Source organism: Leucoraja erinacea, chromosome 18, assembly GCF_028641065.1.
Source record: "Leucoraja erinacea ecotype New England chromosome 18, Leri_hhj_1, whole genome shotgun sequence".
NCBI classification, from domain to species: domain Eukaryota; kingdom Metazoa; phylum Chordata; class Chondrichthyes; order Rajiformes; family Rajidae; genus Leucoraja; species Leucoraja erinaceus.
The window spans coordinates 35578996-35601565 of NC_073394.1; the positions used below are offsets into that span (position 1 = coordinate 35578996).

A 22570-nucleotide genomic window follows, 5' to 3' on the forward strand; every position below is an offset into this window, starting at 1 on the left:
CCTCCCTCTTACTAGATCCTTAGTCCCCTAGTAGTGAAGACAGAACCAAAGTATGCATTTAACTGTTCTGCCATTTCTTGGTTTCCCCATTATAAATTCACCTATCTCTGATTGCAAGGGATCTACATTTGTCTTCACTAATCTTTTCCTTTTCACATACCTAAAGCAGCTTTTAGAGTCAGTTTTTATATTCCCCCAAGCTTTCTTTCATTCTCTTCCCCCCCCCCTCTCCCAAAACCCCTTTGTCCTCCTCTGTTGAGTTCTAAATTTCTCCCAGTCCTCCGGTTTGCTGCTTCATCTGGCCAATTGGATTTAGCACTATCCTTGGATTTACCACTATCCTTGGTTTCCCTCGTTAACCACGGAGAGCCGCCTTTCCCCTTTTATTTTTTCGCCAGGCAGGGATGAACAATTTTTGGAGTTCATTCATGCGGTCTTTAAATCTTTGCCATTGCATCTCCACCGACAATCCTTTAAGTATAATTTGCCAGTCTATCCTAGGCAATTCCCATCTCATACCTTCAAAGTCTTCTTTCTTTAAATTCAGGACCATAGTCTCTGAATTAACCGTGTCACTTTCCATCCTAATGCAGAATTCCACTATATTATGGTCACTGTTGCCCAAGGGGACAATTGGACATTTAACACTCTTAACTCTTGGAGATATCCTAGGCACCATCTGATGGATGAGTGCACACCCCAACGTATACTCTGTAATTAAGTATGCCTGGAACCAAGCTTGGGACAGAGTTCCAATAATAACATTGTAATAATAATAACAGTCACTTGACATTGGCTTGCATATAATGTACCTGTGCCGGGATTATGAAATAACTGGCAGGTCAACGCTGTGTGTCATTGCTCGCTCTACTAATTATTCATTATGTGTCAGCCTTGAGAACTAACATCAATGCATGTTGAGGCTCATAAAACACAGGACAATATGTGGAATTAAGATATAATCTAACTGTGATGTAACTGCATTGAAAAACACGTGAACTGGAACCAGAGTAAAGATAACACTGTTTTTGTCATTCCCAGCTTCACATACATTGGTTACCATTCTTCAATTCTGAAACTGAGCTTATTCAAGTTGTAAAGATATGTTCGGAACTATCGCACAGAAAACCTGCTAACTCCACAGGGCCTGTCGGTGAGAACCATGTTCAATCTGTGTGGTATAGTCCAGCTACATTGTATCGACTGGATAATGCAGCAGTTGAATATCCACAGCGACATGAGATGAAGCAAGTCATGGAGTTATACAACATGGAAACAAGACATTCAGCCTAACATCCTGCCAACCAAGCTAGTCAATTTGGCCCAGATCACTCTAAGTTTCCCTATCCACGTACCGGTATCAATAGCTTTTAAATGTTGTGATTATACCTGCTTCTACCTGCCTCTGGAGCATCTTTCATATACCCACCACTCTCCGTCTGAAAACCCTCTCCCACAGGGCTTCTTTACATCTGTCCCATTTAACCCAACACATATGCCCTCTAGTTCTAGACTCTCCTCTCTTTGGAAAAGACGGTGACCAGAGGCGGCACAGTGGCGCAGAGGTAGAGTTGCTGCCTTAGAGCGGCAGAGGCCCAGGTTCGATCCCGACTAACGCTGTTTGTCTTTACAGACTTTGTACGTTCTCCCCGTGGACCTGCGTGGGTTTTTTCCAGGATATCCGGTTTCCTCCCACACTCCAAAGATGGCTTGGTATAAGTGTAAATTATCCCTTGTGTGCAGGATAGCATTAGTGTGCAGGGTTTGCTGGTCGGCACTGATTCGGTGGGCCGAAGGGCCTGTTTCCGTGCTGTATCTCTAAAACAAAAACCTTATCAATCCCTCATAATTTGATATACCTCTATAAGGTCACCTCTCAGGGTCCTGTGCTGCAGGGCAAATGCCCCAGCCTATCCAGACTCTCCTTATAAATTAAGTTCTCAAGTCCTGTCAACATCCTCATGCAACTTTTCAGCATTCCTGCCCAGTTTAATTAATCACATCCTTCCTAAAGTGCAACGATCAGAACCGTACACAATACTCCATGTGCTGTCTCACCATCTTGTGCAACTGTGACATGATGCCCCAAACCCTGAACTCAATGCCATGGCCGATGAAAGCAAGCATGCCATATCATTTCGTCATCACCCAGCCTACTTCTGTCTTTATTTTAGAAAGGCTACAAGTGCAAGCCAGGAAATTGCAGGCCGGTTAGCCAAACATCACTGGTAGGTGAAGGACATGAAGTCAGCATGTTAAATGGTGGTTAGGTGGTGGAGTTGAAGTATAAGGGTAGGAATGTCTTGTTGCAACTGTAGAGAGTTTTGCAGAGACCCCAGACCTGGAACACTCAACGGTTTCACTTTCTGTAGCAAAGGAAGGGTATATTCATGCATCTTAGACATTGAATTGAAGGACTACTTGATCGTCCTGCGATGGTTCGCCATGGAACCTACTTCCTGCCTATACTCTGGATCGAGAAGTGATCTCACATTTCATATACTTCAAATGTTTACATTTCTAAGGTGGCAGGAGAGTTAAGGGTCTGTCCCACTTGGGCGACCTAATTGGAGAGTTTAGAAGAGTTTAGGAGAGTTCGAAAAAATGTAATGTTGAAGACCTCCTTCGACTATGTTGAAGACCAGCTTCGACTAGCTACAACTAACTTCGGGAAAATTGGCCACCGAATAGTGGAGATTGAAGACGACCTCCTTCGACCTCCCTTTGACTATGACGAAGATTATCTACGACTAACATGCTGACCTACTACGACTAAACCTACGAGTAAAAAAAGTATCAATTTCTTCCATGGTGACCTTTTTTATACTCGCGGGCATTTTTCAACATGTTGAAAAATACACCGCGACCTAGCTGAGGGCTCGAGTACACAGAGACCACTCTCGAGCATGAAGGAGAGTTACAAAGACCTCCTACGACCTCGTGTCGACCATGCTGCGAGTATGAGTCGAGGACAAACTCGCCAGAACTCGCGGATTAGGTCGTCCAAGTGGGACAGCCCCTTTATTACTTATTGCTGGACAATCTAAAACCCATCAATTGTTGGCAGAACAATATGTAACAAGTCAGTGTGCTCAGCAGAAGCAGCTCTACTCACCTCTCTGCTCAACTGGCGCCAACAGTCAATCCATGAACTGTACACGGCAGCATAGGGAGGGAGACCACCAACCAGACTGGGGAGAGACAGATGCACACACATTACATAATGATTCAACAACCCAGCATCTCCTGGGAGTGTGCTGTTAGATCGACAGGAGAGTGTGTGCGTACACACTCCCATATATATGCGCACACCAAACAATGCTCCTATCAGGCGACCCTCAGTTGATATGAATTCTGTTAGATGTTACCTTCTGTTACACGCTATGGCTGGTAATGCCTCATTGCTAGTAGGCCACCACACTAAACATGCCAGCTAGTTTCTATTTCAGCAGCCATCATTTCCAGTTCATTGAGTTGCAACATTCTGCATCCCAGTGTGCATGCTGCAGTAATGCCTCTGTATCAGCTTTAAATCATAGAACATGTCTGACACAAGAGGCCTATTTGGCCCAACATGACAAAGTAGCTACCAGGTTAACCTCTTCCAGCAGTGAGTCCACAGTCCTGCACATCATGACTCTTCACGTGCACTGTTGAAATGTGATGGACGTCTCTGCCTCTCTCACCCCTTCAGTAGCAAGTTACAGACTCTCGCCACCCTCTGTGAGAAATTATTTTATTTTCTCCCCTCCATTCATAGTCATTCAGTGTGAAAACAGACCCTTCAGGCCAACTTGCCCACACCGACCAACATGTCCAGTCAGTCCTACTTGCCTGTGTTTGGCCATATCTCTCCAAACACATCCTATCCATGTACTTGCCCAAATGTTTCTTAAACGCTGCAATAGTACCTGCCTCAACTATTTACTCTGGCAGCTCGATCCATACACCCACCACCCTTTGTGTGGAAAAAGTTACCCCCTCAGGTTCCTATTAAATCTTTACCCCCTCTCCATAAACTTTTATCCTCTGGTTCTTGATTCCTCTACTGAGGGCAAGAGACTCTGTGTGACTACCCGCTTTATTCATCTCATGATTTCGTAAACCTCTACAAGGTCACCCCACATCCTCCTGCGCATTAAGGAGTCCTAGCCTGCTCAACCTCTTCCTATAGCTCAGGCCTTCGAGTCCTGGCAACATCCTAGTAAATCCTCTTTGCACCCTTTTCAGCTGAACAATATACTTCCTATAACATGTGCGCAGAAATGAACACAGAACTGCAGACCACCAACAAACTGCAACATGACCTCCCAACTTCTATACTAATGAAGGCCAATGTGCCAAAAGCTTTTTTGACCCCCTATGTACCTGTGGTGCCACTTTCAACAAACTATGTACCTGCGCTCCTCAAACCTTCTGCTCTACAACACACCCCAGAGCCCCACCATTCACTGTGTAAGTCCTGCGCATGTTGAGTCTTACCAAAGTGCAACACCTCATATTTCTCTGTATTAAATTCCATCAAATTCCTCAGCCCACCTGCCCAACCGATCAAGTTCTTGCTGCAATTTTTGACAACCACCTTCACACTGTACACTACCACGCACTGTGGTTCCTTTAATGCCTCACCCTACCCTCTGTGCATTGTTACCAGAGGACTCAGGATTGAGCAGTCCCACTTTCTTTGTGGGAACATGCTTACCGCAAAATCCTTTAATCTCCTTGAATGCCTCCTTTGCCTGATTTCCCTTCATAAAGTTATTTCCAGCACATTAGTAAGATGTGCCTTACTATAGTTTAGAACATTTACTCTTATTTTAACTTGGTCCTTTTCTATAATTATGCTAAATCTACTAAAATTATGACCACTATCGAACCGTAACGTGCCAGTCCTGGGTACATTGAATACTGGCAGCAGAGGAAAACAATCTGATTTCCCACATCCTTTGCCATTAGGAGCAAGATGTTTGGGCACAAATTGAAATGAAATAGTGAGTATACAAACAACAATGCCTGCGCTCCCCTTTCTAGAACACACACCCTCACCTGCATTTGGATTAAATAAAGGTTCAACTCACCCACAATTGTTGACTGCCATCAGATTGGAGACAAGGACAAAGGGGTAGGTCAGCATACTGGCTAGGAACTGTAATGAAAGCACCAGAGTGAAGAGGTCATTATAATCAAGGGACATCACCTCAATGAAACAGTAGCAACCCCGTTCGGATCATTTTGAAATGTCCCGTTTCTGCAAAAGCAACGTGAAGGAAGTGAAGATAACAGGGCGTGTTGTTAGATGCTTAACGTCTTTAGCTGATTGACAAATGCCAAAGATGTGGTGCTATCGGACTCTCCCAGCCCAGTTCTGCTTGCTGGCTGCTCTTGGAGTCCCACCTCTCTTTTGAGAAGGGGCAGAGTAGGCTCACTCCATTAATTGACGTTAAAGCTCAAAGAGTGCTAGGGTAACTCTGCAGGTCAATTAATTGTAGAAACAAGGAACTCCATATGCTGGTTTTCAAAACAAAAACACAGAGTGCTAGGGTAACTCTGCAGGTCAGGCAGCACATCTGAAGAACATGGTTACGGGTGAAAGGGAAAAGGGACAAATAGTTGTGCATCCAAGTGGGGCACAGGAATGAAAGTTGCTGGGGGGAGGTGTTGTTTGTAAGTTACTTGCATAAAATTGGAGAATTCCACGATGATGGTGTTGGGTTGTAAGCTACCCAAGCTTAATATTACGTACTATTTCTCCAGTCCAGGGCCTGCTGGAGCTCCCGGTTGCTAACCAATTTTAACTCCCCTTCCCATACAGACCTTTCTGTCCTGTGCCTCCTCCATTGCCAGAGTGCGACCACATGCAAACAGGAGGAACAGCACCCCATTTTGCACGTGTTAAAGTTCAACATGCTTGCACATTATTTCAGGCATTCAATTGGGACAATAGTAAATCCTTCTCAAAGCAAAGGAAATGCTCAGAAGCAGCCTTGACTAAAGATCCTACAGCGAGCAAGATAGATCACTCGACGAAAAAGACGTAGTACGGTCATGGGCAGATTCATGGGTAATTTTCGGCCCCATTTCCGTAACCGGCTTCCGTCTCCGCACCAAAGATCCCGTAGGATACTGGAGCGGAGACGGAAGCCGGTTACGGAAACATCTCGTAAAAATAAAAGTTATTTGGTAAAAATCTTCTCCTCATGTTCAGAATTTTAATTTATTAACACAAACTGTTCCCCCGCAACATTGATTACACTGCGAGTCGGGTCGGGTTACGGAAATGGATGAAAAAAAGGCCCACGTTCCTTTCCGTTGCGTACTACACGTTAGCCCATTGCATTTAGCAGGACTGGTCTATCTTTGGATCTTTGTATCTATAGGATCTTTGGCCTTGACACCTCTGAAAGGTAACTGTAATAATAGTCCTTCACACCCTGGCCAAACAAGGACAGGTCCTGCTGACACACTCTATTCACCAATTTACCACCCAGCACGTTAGCATGCATGAGCAGCTTTGAGGATGTTGGCACCAGACCCGATGCGGGCAAGAGGTGTGCATGGAGCTGCAATATTACAGTGTCCCGTTGGGAAGTTGCTGGGAGCAGATAGAGATAGCTGATGCCGAACAGCACTCACCCCAGTTATAGCCTGTGAGTAACTTCTCAACTCCCCAATCTGAGAGACCTGAAATAAGCAGAGTAAAGCAATATATTCAGTTGATCATCTCTTCAAACAATCCAAAGAGCCCAGCGTGAGGACCATTGCCCAAACCAAAGTCCAAGGCCCGGACCCAGGCCAAGGCTGTCCACTAAAGGCTCAGCCCACCAAGTCAGTCCCATCTATTTCCCCTACTTGTTCCAAGATAGCTGGCGGTGCAAATGAGAGTCGCTGCTGCGTATTCTGGCATTATTTCACGTTTCCAGGGCTTGCCATTTTTCATGTTTCTAGAATAATTCAAAATTACTTTTTGTTTCCCAGAAAAATAGCTGAAAATTACAGCAAAATGAGTTTCAAAGAAAAGTGCAGGGTTGTAATTTATGGCCAGCTGTGACCACAGGGCTGAGGTGGGACCTGCAACTGACCACAGCTGTAGAAATGGAACATCTCACAGTGCGGCTGCCAGGGAGCAGCCACACAACAGCTCCACCAAGAAACGAGAACCTGTATTGTATTCGCCCTCCCTCACCAAAGGCCATTCAAGCACAAACCCCGTCATCACCAGAATCCATAACGGGCCTCAAGAGCAATAGTTTTAGTTCTTTCCCCACAAACATCACTGAGACTCCTTGCTGAGGTACAGTTCTGCATGACTGTGAATCATCAATCCCCGCAAACTTAGCTATCCAGAAGGTCGACTTAGTACAATGGTAGGAATTTCACTGTGTGGTAGTGGGGGATATAGCAGGAAATAGAGCAGGGGACAACTGGCCAATGTATCCCCTGATTACCAGGCATTGGGCCAGGGTAAAAACTGATCTCTTGGACATAATGCAGCAGCCACCCTGACCATTGACTTCCTTGCCACTACCCTGAAATCCACCCCCCCCCCCCCCCCAATGTACCACAATTATCCCCTCTCCCCCACTCAGTGTGTGCTCTCTTCAGTGATGAGTGAGCACAGGTGCCTGGGCCGTCCAGACTTTGATCTAACGGGGACCGAGTTACAATGACTCACCTGGCTGGGAGGCTCCAGAATGTAGGTATTGATAAAATATGCTAACAAATTGCAAAGCCACAAAGAAATCACGTCGCCCAGGAGTCGAGGAATCAGGCCGCTGTAGGGATAATATACACAGGGCAGGTATTAATGAGGTGTCCCATCACCTTACCCTTCCTGACCAGGTGAGTAACAGGGAGTCCACCCATCGCCCTACCTTCTCTCTCTCTCTCTCTCTCTCTCTCTCTGAGTAATTGCAGGTCCACCCATAACTTTATCATCCTTCACTCAGCGAGCATTAGAACAACTACCCATAACCCTCCATCCCTCGCCAGATGGGTAATAGAGGGTCTACACATCTCTCTACCATCTCTCACCCGGTTTGGTTCCAGAGTGTACACACATCAATCTTCATCCACACTGATCCCAGGTAGCCTATGCACCACCCTTACCGTTTGGTAATAGAGGGCACTGCAAACAAACTGCTGGTATGAACATTTTGTTTAAGAAAGAACTGCAGATGCTGGAAAAATTGAAGGTAGACAAAAATGAGCGGGTGAGGCAGCATCTATGGAGCGAAGGAATAGGTGACGTTTCGGGTCGAGACCGTTCTTCAGACTGATGTGGGGGCGGGGGGGGGGGGGGGCGGGAAGAAAGAAAGGAAGAGGCGGAGACAGTAGGCTGTGGGAGAGCAGGGAGGGGGATGGGAAGGAGGGAGAAAGTAAGGACCAAGTGAAATTGGAGAAGTCAATGTTCATACCGCTGGGGTGTAAACTGCCCAAGAGAAATATGAGGTGCTGCTCTTTCAATTTGTGATGGGACTCACTCTGGCTATGGAGGAGGCCCAGGACAGAAAGGTCGGATTCGGAATGGGAGGGGGAGTTGAAGTACTGAGCCACTGGGAGATCAGGTTGGTTATTGCGAACCGAGCAGAGGTGTTGGGCAAAGCGAACGCCAAGCCTGTGCGTGGTCTCACCGATGTCTAGCAGCTGACACCTAGAGCAGGGGATGCAATAGATGAGGTTGGAGGAGGTGCAGGTGAACCTCTGCCTCACATGGAAAGACTGCTTGCGTCCTTGGATGGAGTCAAGGGGGGAGGTAAAGCGACAAGTTTAGCATTTCATGCGGTTGCAAGGGAGAGTACCAGGGGAGGGGGTGGCTTGGGTGGGAAGGGACGAATTGACCAGGGAGTTACAGAGGGAACGGTCTCTGCGGAAATATATGAACTTGGCGATTCAAGCAGTTTCTGTGGAACAGGTCAATGTTTTAGGTTAAGACAACGCATTTGGACTGAGTGTAGAGGGGAGATGGCCTGTATAGAGGGAGGGGTGAGGACTTGGAAAGTGATAGGTGGAACTGGGTGAGAAGGGTGCAAAAGGACAGATGGCATCAGGTGAGAGGAAGGGAGGATGGCAATAATGAGAAGCCCGTAGGTGATGTGGACACTACAAGGGCAGCAGAATCAAGGAAGTTAATGTATAACTGGATAAGGGAGGGATGGTGGTAAAATGGAACCAGGAGGTGGAGGGGGTAAAATAAACTGTGTAATATGAGGAGTATTGAGAGAACCTGGGTGGATCAGAGGTGAAAGGAACACCTGAGATGAGATTTGTAGATTCAATGTTCTTGCCAATGGGTTGTCGTCAACCCAGGCACAACACAAGATGTTGTTCCTCTAGTTTATGTTGGCCTCACCCTGGCAGTGGAGAAGGTCGAAGCCAGACAGGTCAGTGTGGGAATGGAAAGAGGAGTTGAAATAACTTGCAACCAGCAGCTCAGGATTATCATTGCAGACAGAGTGGAGGTGCAGTTACTGGTCTATGCTTGATCTCTCTGATGTAGAAATCCACAGCGAGAGTACTGAATGTAGTGGACCTGGATGGACAAAGTGCATGTGAGTCTTTGCCTCACCTGAAAAGGCTATTGAGGTCCCTGGATAGTGGCGAGGAAGGAGGTGTAGGGGCAGGTATTGCACCTCCTACGGTTGCAGGGGAAGTTCCAGGGGATGCAGAGAGATAGGTGCGGAAGGGTAAGTAAATCACAGAGAGAGAAAATGCCTGCAGATAGGAGTTGGGAGGCAAAGATGTGACCGGTGGTAGCGCACAGCAGCTAGTGGAACTGACTATGATGGATGTGCTTCAGCGGAGGCTGGTGGGTTGCACCAGGAATATTTTTGGCATTAAGGATCCAGCAATATACCCCATAGAGCAACACATTCCGAGTTAAAATGATACTTACGCAAGGAAGCCTAAAATTCCTTCTTCCCGATAGATTGTTACTACTGAACTGAATATCCCACTATGAGTTAAAGAAAAAGCAAACCATAAATCTTCAAGCAGAAAAAGAGAATCAGATGGTAATTTCAACACAGCGAAACAAAAATGTATAAAAATACCCTTTAATAAAATCTGACAATGTGCACTTTAACCACATTTCTTCTGTTACAAATCTCAAATTGTGGAGTACAGAGGCAAATAAATAAATGATGGGTCTTTGTCCCAAACATTATGAAGGGCACTGTATCCCCCTCTGCCTAAAAAATATCCAGACACTGCTTCTTCGAGGAAATGAGCTCCACAGACTACGTCCCTTAGAGAGCATTTTTGCCTCATTTGTCTTGTTGGTGGGGGGGTGTGGGATAAGGGGGAGGTATTAAACCCCTTTTATGTTTAAACAATTATCCTAGTTCTAGGTTCTTCCACAAGAGGAAACATTCTCTCTGTATCTACCCTTCGGATCTTGTATTTCAATCCTCTCTCTCTCTCTTTTCATCTCCGGCAAATATGACATCTGTCCAACTTTCTCTGAATAGCTGCGCTTGTGTACATGTTTGATCATTGCTGGACACAACATCATATCTGTGCACAGACTTCTGAAACCCATGGTTATGGAAACACTCTTGAATTAATATTCCATGCCTGTACACACAATTTTGAATTAATATACTGCATAAATGTGCATGTCCTTGAATTATGTGCGTACTCTTGAATTCGTATGCCGTGCTTTGGAGTACACTCCTATGCATACACAGAGGTGTCGACATGTTGATTGTTCGCATATTCCTGAATTCATGTCAAGGCTTTTGTGCATATACCCAAACTGATATGCTGTACCACTGTGCACATTCCCAAATACATCACAGATGTTAACTTGCTCCTAAATTAATATGATGTGCTGTGTGCACTATAAAAAAATTACTATGCTTCAGTTGGCGCATGTTAAATCTGGATCCTCCAGAATCTTAGTTGTGCACTTCAATTTACTGGTCATGCAATACTGCTTATGAAGGTGGGAGTATAATTTAGAGGCAATTCCAAGTATCACACGAATCATTTAGAGACATTGGGACCAATGCACGTGGTTGATGCAATGTCCTATTTCTGTGTCACTATTATTTTTTTACTCAGTCACTTCCAGCGGGTCTGGGTCTTTAGCGTCCCTGTCCTGCTAGGGAAAGTTTCCTCACCTATGGACCTGGGAGCTCTGTCCCACAGCATCAACAACTTCCCAAGGCTTTTCTTCAGCAGCCAATTCGCTACTCACCTGTACTTGGTTTCTCGCCCAATGAACTGTATCATACACCTCAAGGTGATCACTACAATTAAACACAACAGCTCAACATTACACTTCTGCACATTCTTTGTTGGTGCAATACAGCAAATGTTTTTAAAGGCAGCAAGCCCGTCTTACCATGGAAGGGGTGGGTGACAAGAGTAGCTGTGGAGCGAGCAATCATCTCCCGTGTTGTCTGAGCACAAAGAAAATATAAAAGCATGGATGGCACAGAGATGGTACCCTCATAATCTCAACAGCAGTCAATGACCTTATGCTCCAGTTAGATGAATTTAAACAGCAGAGGAAGCTTTATGGTGTCCAACCTGTGCTGCAATTAATTAATAGTTCTGCAAAATTGATGGTTATTAAATGATTAATCCCCACCCCCAGTGATGCTAAAGAAGCATTTACAGGATGTGTGTGAAGATCGAGGGTGGTACTGGATTGACATGACTATGAAACTGAAAGATTAAACAAGATCTCAAGGCATTGTTTACTAGTTGGGGAGTGATTTGAGGAGGAAGAACATGCTGCTTAAAATAAGGGATGAATTAATGAAGTGGTAGAAGAACGGACCATGATATATCATCTATCAGAGAACAAATATAATAAAACTGGAATCCTACATTTCACGCAAAAGCATTTGAATGGCGAACTGGTTTATCTAAGGATCAACACAAGAATCAGGACTAGAAGCAATCGGTGTAATGCAGGACTGAATGGTTATGTTGGATGTGTAACCACAGTGCAATAATATTCCAGAAACAATGCACATTCCTGGGAATGCATTAAAGCTGGTGGAAAGGATCCCTCCTCATTCTCCTGGATAACAGTTCAACAGACCAGCCCCACCTTACCTCTTCAAACACATGATACAACGATGAAGGATCTGCATTTTTTCCCAAGTCTGAGCACTGCAAGAGAAGATAAACATAACTGGTGAGTAATCAATACATTTGCTGGAAAAGAACAAGTGCAGATCTACAAAGTATAGGAGCTAATTACGTTAACAAAGGGAACTTTTGATTCACCAGTTGGCTCAGATCACACCTAGCTTAATATCAACCATTCCTGGGCATGCATATTTCCAAAGATCTCTCCTGGTCCCAGAACACTGATGCAGTTATAAAGAAGGCACATCAGCGCCTCTACTTCCTGAGAAGATTACGGAGAGTCGGCATGTCAAGGAGGACTCTCTCGAACTTCTATAGGTGCACAGTAGAGAGCATTCTGACTAGCTGCATCAAGGTTTGGTTTGGCAACTTGAATGTCCAGGAGCGGAAAAGAATGCTGAAAGTTGTGACCACTGCCCAGCCCATCATCGGCTCTGACCTCCCCACCATCGAAGGGATCTATCGCAGTTGCTGCCTCAAAAAGGCAGCCAGCATCATCAAAGACCCACACCATCCCGGCCACACACTCATCTCTACTTTGCCATCGGGAAGAAGGTACAGGAGCTTGAAATCTGGAACATCCGGGTTCAAGAACAGCTTCTTCCCCACAGCCATCAGGCTACTGAACACAACATCAAACAAGCTCTGAACAATAACAGTCTATTGCACTTTATCTGTTTATTTATTGTGTACATATATGGTTTATGGTATGCGGACGCACTGAACTTTTATCTCCTGTTCTGTACAGGTGCACAACCTTTTATCCGAAAGCCTTGGGACCAGACACTTTTCGTAATTCAGAATTTTTCGGCTTTCGGAATGGAAGATTTTTAGCGTAGATTTTAACGGCTGGCTCAGTGGTAGAGTGCTCGGCTCTTATCCGCAAGGTCGAAGTTTGCGCCTCGATTACATTACTCGATCTTAAGTCTTCAATGTAGTTTTCCTTGCAGAATAGGAGAGAATAGGGAGGGTTAGGCTGGGATCATTCTCTTGTTTAGTGCGGGAGCAAGTGTCAAACTGACTATGTGGGCAGAACTTTGGAAGTGATTGCCCACCATTCTCAAAAGCCGCTGTGTCTCCCTGTCCCTCCAACTCCAGAGGAATCCGCTCCCCGATGGGCCGCTACGGCGACAAGTGGCAGTTCGCCCGCAGCCCGAGCTGCGCCCCCTCATCCGCAACCCGGGCTCCTCTGGAGTTGGAATGGGCTAGAGGTGTGTTGCGGCTGTGAGTCTCTGGGATCTCCGTGCTTGCAGTGGGCCTGGGGGTCGGTGTCCCGATGAGGGGGCGCAGCTCGGGCTGTGGGTGAACTGCCACTTGTCGCTGTAGCGGCGCATCGGGGAGCGGCTTCTGGTGGTCCTGACGTCTCTCAGCTCCTGTCCAGGGGGGTGGCCAGAGACGCCAGGACCAACAAAATCCGTTCCCCGATGCGCCGCTACGGGAACAAGTGGCACTGTGCCCACAGCCCGAGCTGCGCCCCCTTTAGCAACCCGATTTCCTCTGGAGTTGGAGCGGGGCTGGGTAGTTGCTGCTGGCTGTATGTCTCTTCTCCGTGCTTGCAATTGGTTCCCGTTGGTCCTGAGTGCCGGTCACCCCCCTGGAATGGAGCTGAGACTGGGAACTGTACTGCCCTTGCCCCCTCCCTCTGCAACTGCAAACAACCCCACAGTTCCCAGTCTCAGCTCCTGTACAGGGGGGTGGCCAGAGACGTCACAGCCCAAGCCATCAGCTTCTGTCCCTACGGGGACAGCGGAGAGCGTGTTCCTCTGGAATTGGAACGGGGCTGGGCTGCTGCTGGCTGTGGGTCTCTGGGATCTCCGTGCTTGCAGAGGGCCTGGGGGTCGGTGTCCCGTTGGTCCTGACGTCTCCGGTGACTGGCACTGGCTCCAACGTGAAGACAGTGCAAAGCCCCTGCGCCGGTGCAATGCGCGGGGAGCTGGAGAGGGGAGGGAAGGGGTCACACACATGGCCGGGAAGCAGGGGGGTGTAGGTGGGGTGAAACTGAAGGGAGCGACAATTTGCTGCTGCCTGCCCGCTGAGTTAAAATGTTCCCACGCAAGACTCACGATACACTGTGTATCGTGAGTCTACCGTGGGAACTTTTTAACTCAGCGGGCAGGCAACAGCAGATTGTCAATTATTAACCCTCCCGCGCAATATACCCTCACCTTCTCTTTTATGAATGGGAATTTAGTTCCCCTTTCTTCGAGGACCGACCGGAGGTTCCGCTGTCACCTCTGCGGGCCGCCCTCGGTGAACGTTTTCAAGGACCTTCTTCAAGGACTGAAAAAATGTCCGCTATTCGGAGGTTTTCGTTATTTGGATCTTCGGATAAAAGGTTGTGCACCTGTATTATGTTTACATATTCTGTTGTGCTGCAGCAAGCAAAAATGTCATTGTCCTATCTGGGACACATGACAATAAAACTCTCTTGTCTTGTCTAACTGATAGCTGAAGATGACCAGTTCTTTTACATACACTTAACTCAATGTTACAGAGCTATCAAAACATGAAAGATACTGGGGTGAATGTCTGTTTTACAAGCAAGACATCTGGAGAGTTTACAGAGAATAACACACCCTGCAGTGAGCTATAGACTGCAATCTCATTAAATAAACGGTGTCTTGCGTATCGAATAATGGGCACACGTATCGAATAATGGGCACACCGGAGTTACATGCTGAAGTGGGGGTGGTTAATATGCAGAAAATGAATATCATGAGCCAAGGATAAGAGTCTTTGATGAGAAATAACTGTGATTGAGAATGATTACCAAAAAATCAGGATGAATTTCGGGAACAAACTGTGTAACGAGGCAACTTTTAGAGATTTCACTGAGAGCCAGGGTAGTAGATGTGAAATATGTTTTTTCTTTGATGGTTTTAAAATCAGTGCGATTGTGTAAATGGGTGACTCAGTGATTCCTTTAATGAGAAGTTACTGTTCACACCCTGCTGTTATGTGGCTCCAGATGAGTTTTTCCATTCCTCACATTCGTTTCTACATAAGGTCACCTATTTTCAGCTGCAGTAACACAGAGACAAATTAAAATAGTTCTCTACAGTAAAACAGACTCACCTCACTATTTTTCATGTTTCGATAGCTCTGAAAAAAAAAGGATACAGTCAGAGTTAGAGGTGAAGGCATTGAGATAAGTGTCTGTACAGGAACTGGTCATCTTCAGCTATCAGTTCAACTTCTAATCTGCTGCAGTGGTTTGCTTCAATGCTCTGAGTACACAGACCTGATGACGAGTTTCCAAGTCCCAGCTTTGTCAGCTTGTGGACTAATGCATTGAGCTACATACTAAACCAGCTTCTGCTATTTTGTGGCGATTGGATCACCTCTGCTCAGCTACACTTGACTGTCTCACACTGTGACAGAGACCGTTTACTCAAGGTTGCTCTGTCACACATGCGAGAAGATCCAAAAACATGGCACAAAGCTGGGTGGCAGTGTGAATTGTGAGGAGGATGCTATGAGAATGCAGGGTGACTTGGAAAGATTGGGTGAGTGGGCAGATGCAGTTTAATGTGGATAAATGTGAGGTTATCCGCTTTGGTAGCAAAAACAGGAAGGCAGGTTATTATCTAAATGGTGTCAAATTGGGAAAAGGGGAAGTACAACGGGATCATTAAGGGTTTGGACACGCTAGAGGCAGGAAACATGTTCCCGATGTTGGGGGAGACCAGAACCAGGGGCCACTGTTTAAGAATAAGGGGTGAGCCATTTAGAACGGAGATGTGGAAACACTTTTTCACACAGAGAGTTGTGAGTCTGTAGAATGTTCTGCCTCAGAGGGTGGTGGAGGCCGGTTCTCTGGATACTTTCAAGAAAGAGCTAGATAGGGCTCTTAAAGATAGTCAGGGGATATGGGGAAAAGGCAGGAACAGGGTACTGATTGGGGATGTTCAGCCATGATCACATTGAATGGCGGTGCTGGCTCGATGGGCCGAATGGCACCTATTGTCTATTGGCTATGTCCGGGGATACAGTCCACCATTCCCAGATGCAGCGACGGGTACAGGTATACGGCACCTTGCCTCACCGCTGAAGTGCACTCACCTGCAGCACCTTGCTGTGTACCACGGTCCCGATGGCTCCTGAACACAGCCGGGAAGTTAGGCCTTTAAACAGGCCTCGCTTTCCATCAATTTTCACAATATGTTTGGCTGCATGACAAATGACAATTAAGTGGCAATACAATAGATTCAATCTTTTCCACTTTATTAATAGCAACTAACATTTGCAACAAAACAACAGCAGAACATTGCCAGGAGGCAAGCCAACATTGGAATGTAAATACTTTGCAGTCTTAATCTTTTTGCTGGGAAGTTAAACGTCATCCATAATGTAATACTTCCTCGTGATGCTCACTCCCACGATGGTCAAGGAGTCTCAGATTCCTTCAGACTACCCATCTAAACTTGCCATGGTTGATACAGCATAGATCTCAGTGACCTGTGGCTAAAAATGTTCAAACTACAGGAACTTTAGCAACCAGCAATCTAAAGCACTTAGAGTATTCCACTTTTGCTTTAGTACATACCGTAAGCAAAGAGTCCAGGCAGCTGGAGAACTGGCCGGCCAAAGATGTTACGGCCCATAGAAGGAGCCAAGGGTTCATGACCAACCTAGCAAGGAGAGAAGGATATCTTCATTCAGATTAGTTTATTCTCAAGGTGTGATGCATAAAGCATTGCATGAAGCTCACAGAATAAACAGTGAGCTTCATGCAAATGATAGATACAACAACATGGTCATGATAGATACAACAATAAATACAATGCTGAATGCACAACAGCACAATGGTGCTAAGATTGTAATGCAATCTGAAATAGTGCAAAAAAAAACCCTGAAGTGTAATAGCGCAATAATTGTTCGAGGTAGAATTAAAAGTAAGAGTACATGGCAGAACCTCTGGAAGGGGGGGGGGGGGGGGAGGGGGGGGGGGGGGGGGGGGAGGTTGGTTCAGGAGTGTGATAGCAGTGGGGAAGTTGTTCTTAAGTGTGGACATCCAAGCTTCCAAGCACCCATATCATCTCCTAGAATGTCGAAGTGAGAAATGCTAACAGGGCTGCCAACTCTCACGCATTGAGCGTGAGACTCACAGATTTCACAAAATTCTCACGTTGATCATAAAGGGTGGGAGGGAAACGCTTCCAGGGCATCGCCAAGTCTCCGCTCACTCTGGATGTTGTCGCCGCTTCACTGACACACTTTCACACACACACTCTCACACACCCTTACACACAACCTAACATACAAGTTTTAAAGGGATATGGGCCAAATGCGGATAAATGGGACTAGTTTAGATGGGGCATCTTGACCTGCATGAATAAGTTGGGATGAAGGGCCTGTTTCCATGCTGTAAGACTCTGACACAATGTAGAAACGGTGCAATTGTTCTGAAGAGGATCCAGGGGTGATTTATGAAGATGTTGGCAGGGCTGGAATTTTTTTTCACTTTGAAGAAAGATTTGATAACTGGGATTGTATTCTATGCAGCAACAGACGTGAAGAAAAGACTTAGTTGAGGTGAATAATATGAGAATAGGACCCGTTTCGCTTAACAAAGAGTGTAGGAAGGAACTGCAGATGCTGGTTTAAACTGAAGATAGACACTAAAAACTAGAATAACTCAGCAGGACAGGCAGCATCTCTGGAGAAAGAATGGGTGATGTTTCGGGTCGAGACCTTCAGACTGAAGAGGTTGATCAGCCATAAAACACAATGACTGGAGATGTGTGTTATCCATCTAAGGGCAGAAATCCATCTAAGGGCAGAAATCAGAATCATATGTTCATCTTTATTGACGTGACACCATAATATATATATATAAGAAAGAATAATTTAATGGGGTGGCACGTTGGAGCAGCGGTAGTTGCTGCCTTACTACCCCATGGGTTTTCTCTGGCTATTCCGGTTTCTCCCACATCCGAAAGAAGTGCAGGTTTGTAGGTTAATTGGCTTCTGTATATTGGCCCTGGCGTGTAGGATGGAACTGGTGTATGATAGATTGCTGGTCGGTGTGGACTTGGTGGGCTGAAGGGCCTGTTTCCATATGTATGTTTTACATATATATCTTAATTTCATTGAACCATATATATGTGGCATTATTTTCGTCTTGTTTCTATAGTCAAAGGGTAATGTTGATTGATTTATTTGTGCAGAATAGTGATGGAAGTCCGACTTGTCTTTTCTCTGTTTTTTTCTCAATATATATGCATAACAGCATGAATTATAATCTGATTTCCATACATGAATATAGTCATTCATGTGCTGTTGAGTCTGTCTCTACTGTGGAATGTAATTTAGCTTAACCTTATTCATATCTAATCCAATTTAAAGCATAAATGTTTCATTCAAGTGTAGGTTAAAAGACTCGCTACAGTATGCACCAGATTGCACAATTTTAAGTTGAAAAATGCAAAAGCTCACTACCGTGGGAGGGGGAAGGGACACCTTCCTCCCACCCCCCAAGTCACTACGCTCCTTCACAATTTCTCACTCTCAACTCTCACCCAATGTTGGCAGCCCTGTGCTAATTGCCCAAGGCAGCAGACATTCCAGACAATACTTCCAACTTGACTGGGTGTCAATGACAGTGACTGGGTGGAAGTGACAAGCCTGAGGTGGACACCAGGTTGGCCTGGAAACCATGAATAATGAGAGGAGGTTACACAAAAAAGCTGGAGAAACTCAGCGGGTGCAGCAGCATCTATGGAGCGAAGGAAATAGGCAACGTTTCGGGCCGAAACCCTTCTTCAGAAATAATGAGAGGAGCATGCTTCTCAACCCCCATCTCCTCCTCAATGAACGGTCTGCCCCCCCCCACCCCCCCACCCCCATGAGACAATTTACATTGAATGACCAGGGAGGTATTGCCAGTACCATAGGTAAATCATGTCTGACGAATCTTATAGAATTTTTCGAGGATGTAACTAGTAGAGTGGATAGGGGAGAACCAGTGGATGTGTTATATCGGGACTTTCAAAAGGCGTTCAACATGGTCCCACATAAGAGATTAGAATACAAACTTAAAGCACACGGTATTGGGGGTTCAGTATTGATGTGGATAGAGAACTGGCTGGCAAACAGGAAGCAAAGAGTAGGAGTAAACGGGTCCTTTTCACAATGGCAGGCAGTGACTAGTGGGGTACCGCAAGGCTCAGTGCTGGGACCCCAGCTATTTACAATATTTATTAATGATTTGGACGAGGGAATTGAATGCAACATCTCCAAGTTTGCGGATGACACTAAGCTGGGGGGTAGTGTTAGCTGTGAGGAGGATGCTAGGAGGCTGCAAGGTGACTTGGATAGGCTGGGTGAGTGGGCAAATGCATGGCAGATGCAGTATAATGTGGATAAATTAGATTAGATTAGACTTTATTAAATGTGAGGTTATCCACTTTGGTGGCAAAAACAGGAAAGCAGACTATTATCTAAATGGTGGCCGATTAGGAAAAGGGGAGATGCAACGAGACCTGGGTGTCATGGTACACCGGTCATTGAAAATAGGCATGCAGGTGCAGCAGGCAGTGAAGAAAGCGAATGGTATGTTAGCATTCATAGCAAAAGGATTTGAGTATAGGAGCAGGGAGGTTCTACTGCAGTTGTACAGGGTCTTGGTGAGACCACACCTGGAGTATTGTGTACAGTTTTGATCTCCAAATCTGAGGAAGGACATTATTGCCATAGAGGGAGTGCAGAGAAGGTACACCAGACTGACTCCTGGGATGTCAGGACTTTCATATGAAGAAAGACTGGATAGACTCGGCTTGTACTCGCTAGAATTTAGGAGATTGAGGGGGGATCTTATAGAAACTTACAAAATTCTTAAGGGGTTGGACAGGCTAGATGCAGGAAGTTTGTTCCCGATGTTGGGGAAGTCCAGGACAAGGGGTCACAGCTTAATGATAGAGGGGAAATCCTTTAGGACCGAGATGAGAAAAACTTTTTTCACACAGAGAGTGGTGAATCTCTGGAACTCTGTCACAGAAGGTAGTTGAGGCCAGTTCATTGGCTATATTTAAGAGGGAGTTAGATGTGGCCCTTGTGGCTAATGGGATCAGGGGGTATGGAGAGAAGGCAGGTACGGGATACTGAGTTGGATGATCAGCCATGATCATATTGAATGGCAGTGCAGGCTCGAAGGGCCGAATGGCCTACTCCTGCACCTATTTTCTATGTTTCTATGTAATATTTATTCTCCCGAAACCCTTACCACTATACTACCCGTGGCAATTCGCTGTGCAGGAACTAGATGCTACATTGCTTACATTACAAATACTACTCAAATCACTTCCATTGCTCTGACCGGCTCGTGGCATTGGAGGTGTTAAAGAAAAGCAAGCCCTCTTTTCACAACTGAAACATCTAATGATAGAGTGGTTAATGACACAGACAGCAGCTCCATGAGAGGCCACCATTGAGCGAGACACCAACAAGCACATAGCAGCCTAAAATAGCCTACTTATAAATTTCAGCGTGACACTTTTATTTTCTGTACCCATAATTACTGTGGTACTGTGGAGTGCACATAACCTATGGCAGGCCGCACCCAGACCAAGCATTGCCACCAGGGCTGAAACTTCAATACCAATTGCTCGTGTGTGTCCCCCCACCCCACCCCATCGGTAGTAAAGAAGGCAAACGCCATGCTAGCATTTATTTCAAGGGGGTTAGGATACAAAAGCAAGATGTAATGTCGAGGCTCTATAAAGCACCGGTCAAGCTGCATTTGGAGTATTGTGAGCAATTTTGGGCTCCTTATCTGAGGAAGGATGTGCTGGCTCTGGAAAAGATCCAGAGGAGGTTTACAAGATTGATCCCAGGAATGAGTGGGTGAATATATGATGAGCATTTGACAGCACTGGGCCTGTACTTGCTGGAGTTTAGAAGAATGAGGGGACACCTCATTGAAACATACCAAATAGTGAAAGGTTTGGATAGAGTGGATGTGGAGAGGATGTTTCCAATAGTGGGAGAGTCCAGGACCATAGGTCATAGGCTCAGAATTAAAGGACGTTACTCTAGGAACGTTTGGTCAGAGGGTGGTGAATCAGTGGAATTCTTTGCCACAGAAGGCTGTGGAGGTCGTCAATTGATATTTTTAAGGCACAGATTGATAGATTGTTGATTAGCATGAATGTCAGGGGTTATGGGGAGAAGACAGGAGAATGGGGTTATAGGAGGGAGAGATAGATCAGCCATGATTGAATGGCAGAGTAGACTTGATGGGCTGAAAGGCCTGATTCTGCTCCTATCACATGACCCCCCTCCTCCACCTTGCATAGTTACTCCTGGTATACAATAGGATCAGCATCTCATAAATGTTGCTCAAGTTGATGCTTGTGTCTGGGTGTTGTTCCAAGAGCCCACGTGTTCTTGCTGTGGCCTGGTACAACCACTCAGCCCCTCCCCTTGTTTGAAGGACTGTTCCATACTCCAGGGACTTCATGCATTCCCACTCCGAATACATTTTGGGTGTGAGTATGGATAAATATTCGGAAACAATATGTCTGCAGTGGATTGAGGTTGTAATGGACCACATATTTACCAAATGTTCCTTTTCTATTTCTTCACATGGACAAAGATCAACAAGCTTTCTCTAACCTAGACTCAGTCAGGCAATTCAGCAGAACCCACTTACATATATCAATTATCAATTGGCTACAAGACTAAATCTGGAACCCTCTCACCTTAAAAGGTCAATAAATATTACCAACTGGAAATTAAGAGACATTTTGTCAGGCAAGGGTATTAAAAACTACAAAAGGTAGGAATCTAAAGTGAGTCTCACTGAATAGGAGAACCAGCCCCAAGGGCAATGGCTCATTACTGTTTCTGCACGTCGAGATACAATTCTGTGCTTCTTTCAATTAAACAAGTTAATACCTACCCTTTAAATTCCTGCTCAACTATTTTCATTCCTAAAATACCTAGCTTTAAGAATTTCAATAATGTAACTGGGTTAAGGATTAAATAAATGATTTAAATTCATGTTAAATTAACAATATTAATGAGTAATGAGTAACTGATTGATGAGGTTGTTCAAGTAACTCATTAATAACTGTTAAAAATGGCTAGAAAATATGTAGTTAAAAGGGAAGTAAGATTTTAAAAAAACAGACATGCTTGACACGAGACCCATGATGGAAATGTTATCCACTGTACACAATTTTAATTACCCTGGCGGGATATGGCCTCCTTAAAATTCCCTTGATTCTTGCAGAGATGTTTTCCACCAATATTGTGTGAACATCAAGCATTGCCATCACCGTTTAGTTTCTATTCCCTTATACATTTGCAAATGGGTCAGATGAAAGGGTTCGAACAAGCAGGGATAAGAGCAACCAAAGTCAGTCACCCCAAGTAATTGTGAAGAAAAAATAGAAAACCGCAGTCCAAAACGGTTAACTCTTTGCTCTTGGACCTCCACACACAGCCTGCTTTCATCTGAAGATTG

At 45.4% G+C, this 22570-nt stretch overlaps 1 protein-coding gene and 1 non-coding gene across 3 annotated transcripts in view; both read right to left on the reverse strand.

The window, feature by feature from the left end:
• mtch2 (mitochondrial carrier homolog 2) overlaps positions 1–22570 on the reverse strand; it is a 37573-nt gene that overhangs the window by 6096 nt on the left and 8907 nt on the right. Inside the window, exons 2-12 of one of the 2 annotated variants that reach the window (XM_055649848.1) lie at positions 16649–16733; positions 16165–16271; positions 15178–15204; positions 12067–12123; positions 11345–11402; positions 11198–11249; positions 9893–9952; positions 7673–7772; positions 6634–6681; positions 5079–5146; positions 3116–3191 (exon numbers count right to left, since the gene is read on the reverse strand). In XM_055649848.1, the coding sequence (XP_055505823.1) occupies positions 3116–3191; positions 5079–5146; positions 6634–6681; positions 7673–7772; positions 9893–9952; positions 11198–11249; positions 11345–11402; positions 12067–12123; positions 15178–15204; positions 16165–16271; positions 16649–16733 (738 nt within the window). The remainder of the gene's footprint in view (positions 1–3115; positions 3192–5078; positions 5147–6633; positions 6682–7672; positions 7773–9892; positions 9953–11197; positions 11250–11344; positions 11403–12066; positions 12124–15177; positions 15205–16164; positions 16272–16648; positions 16734–22570) is intronic. The other variant, XM_055649849.1, reaches the window with a different exon arrangement.
• LOC129706028 (small Cajal body-specific RNA 14) lies at positions 1103–1231 on the reverse strand. The gene has a single exon (XR_008725000.1). It is a non-coding gene; the product is annotated as a small Cajal body-specific RNA 14 (non-coding RNA).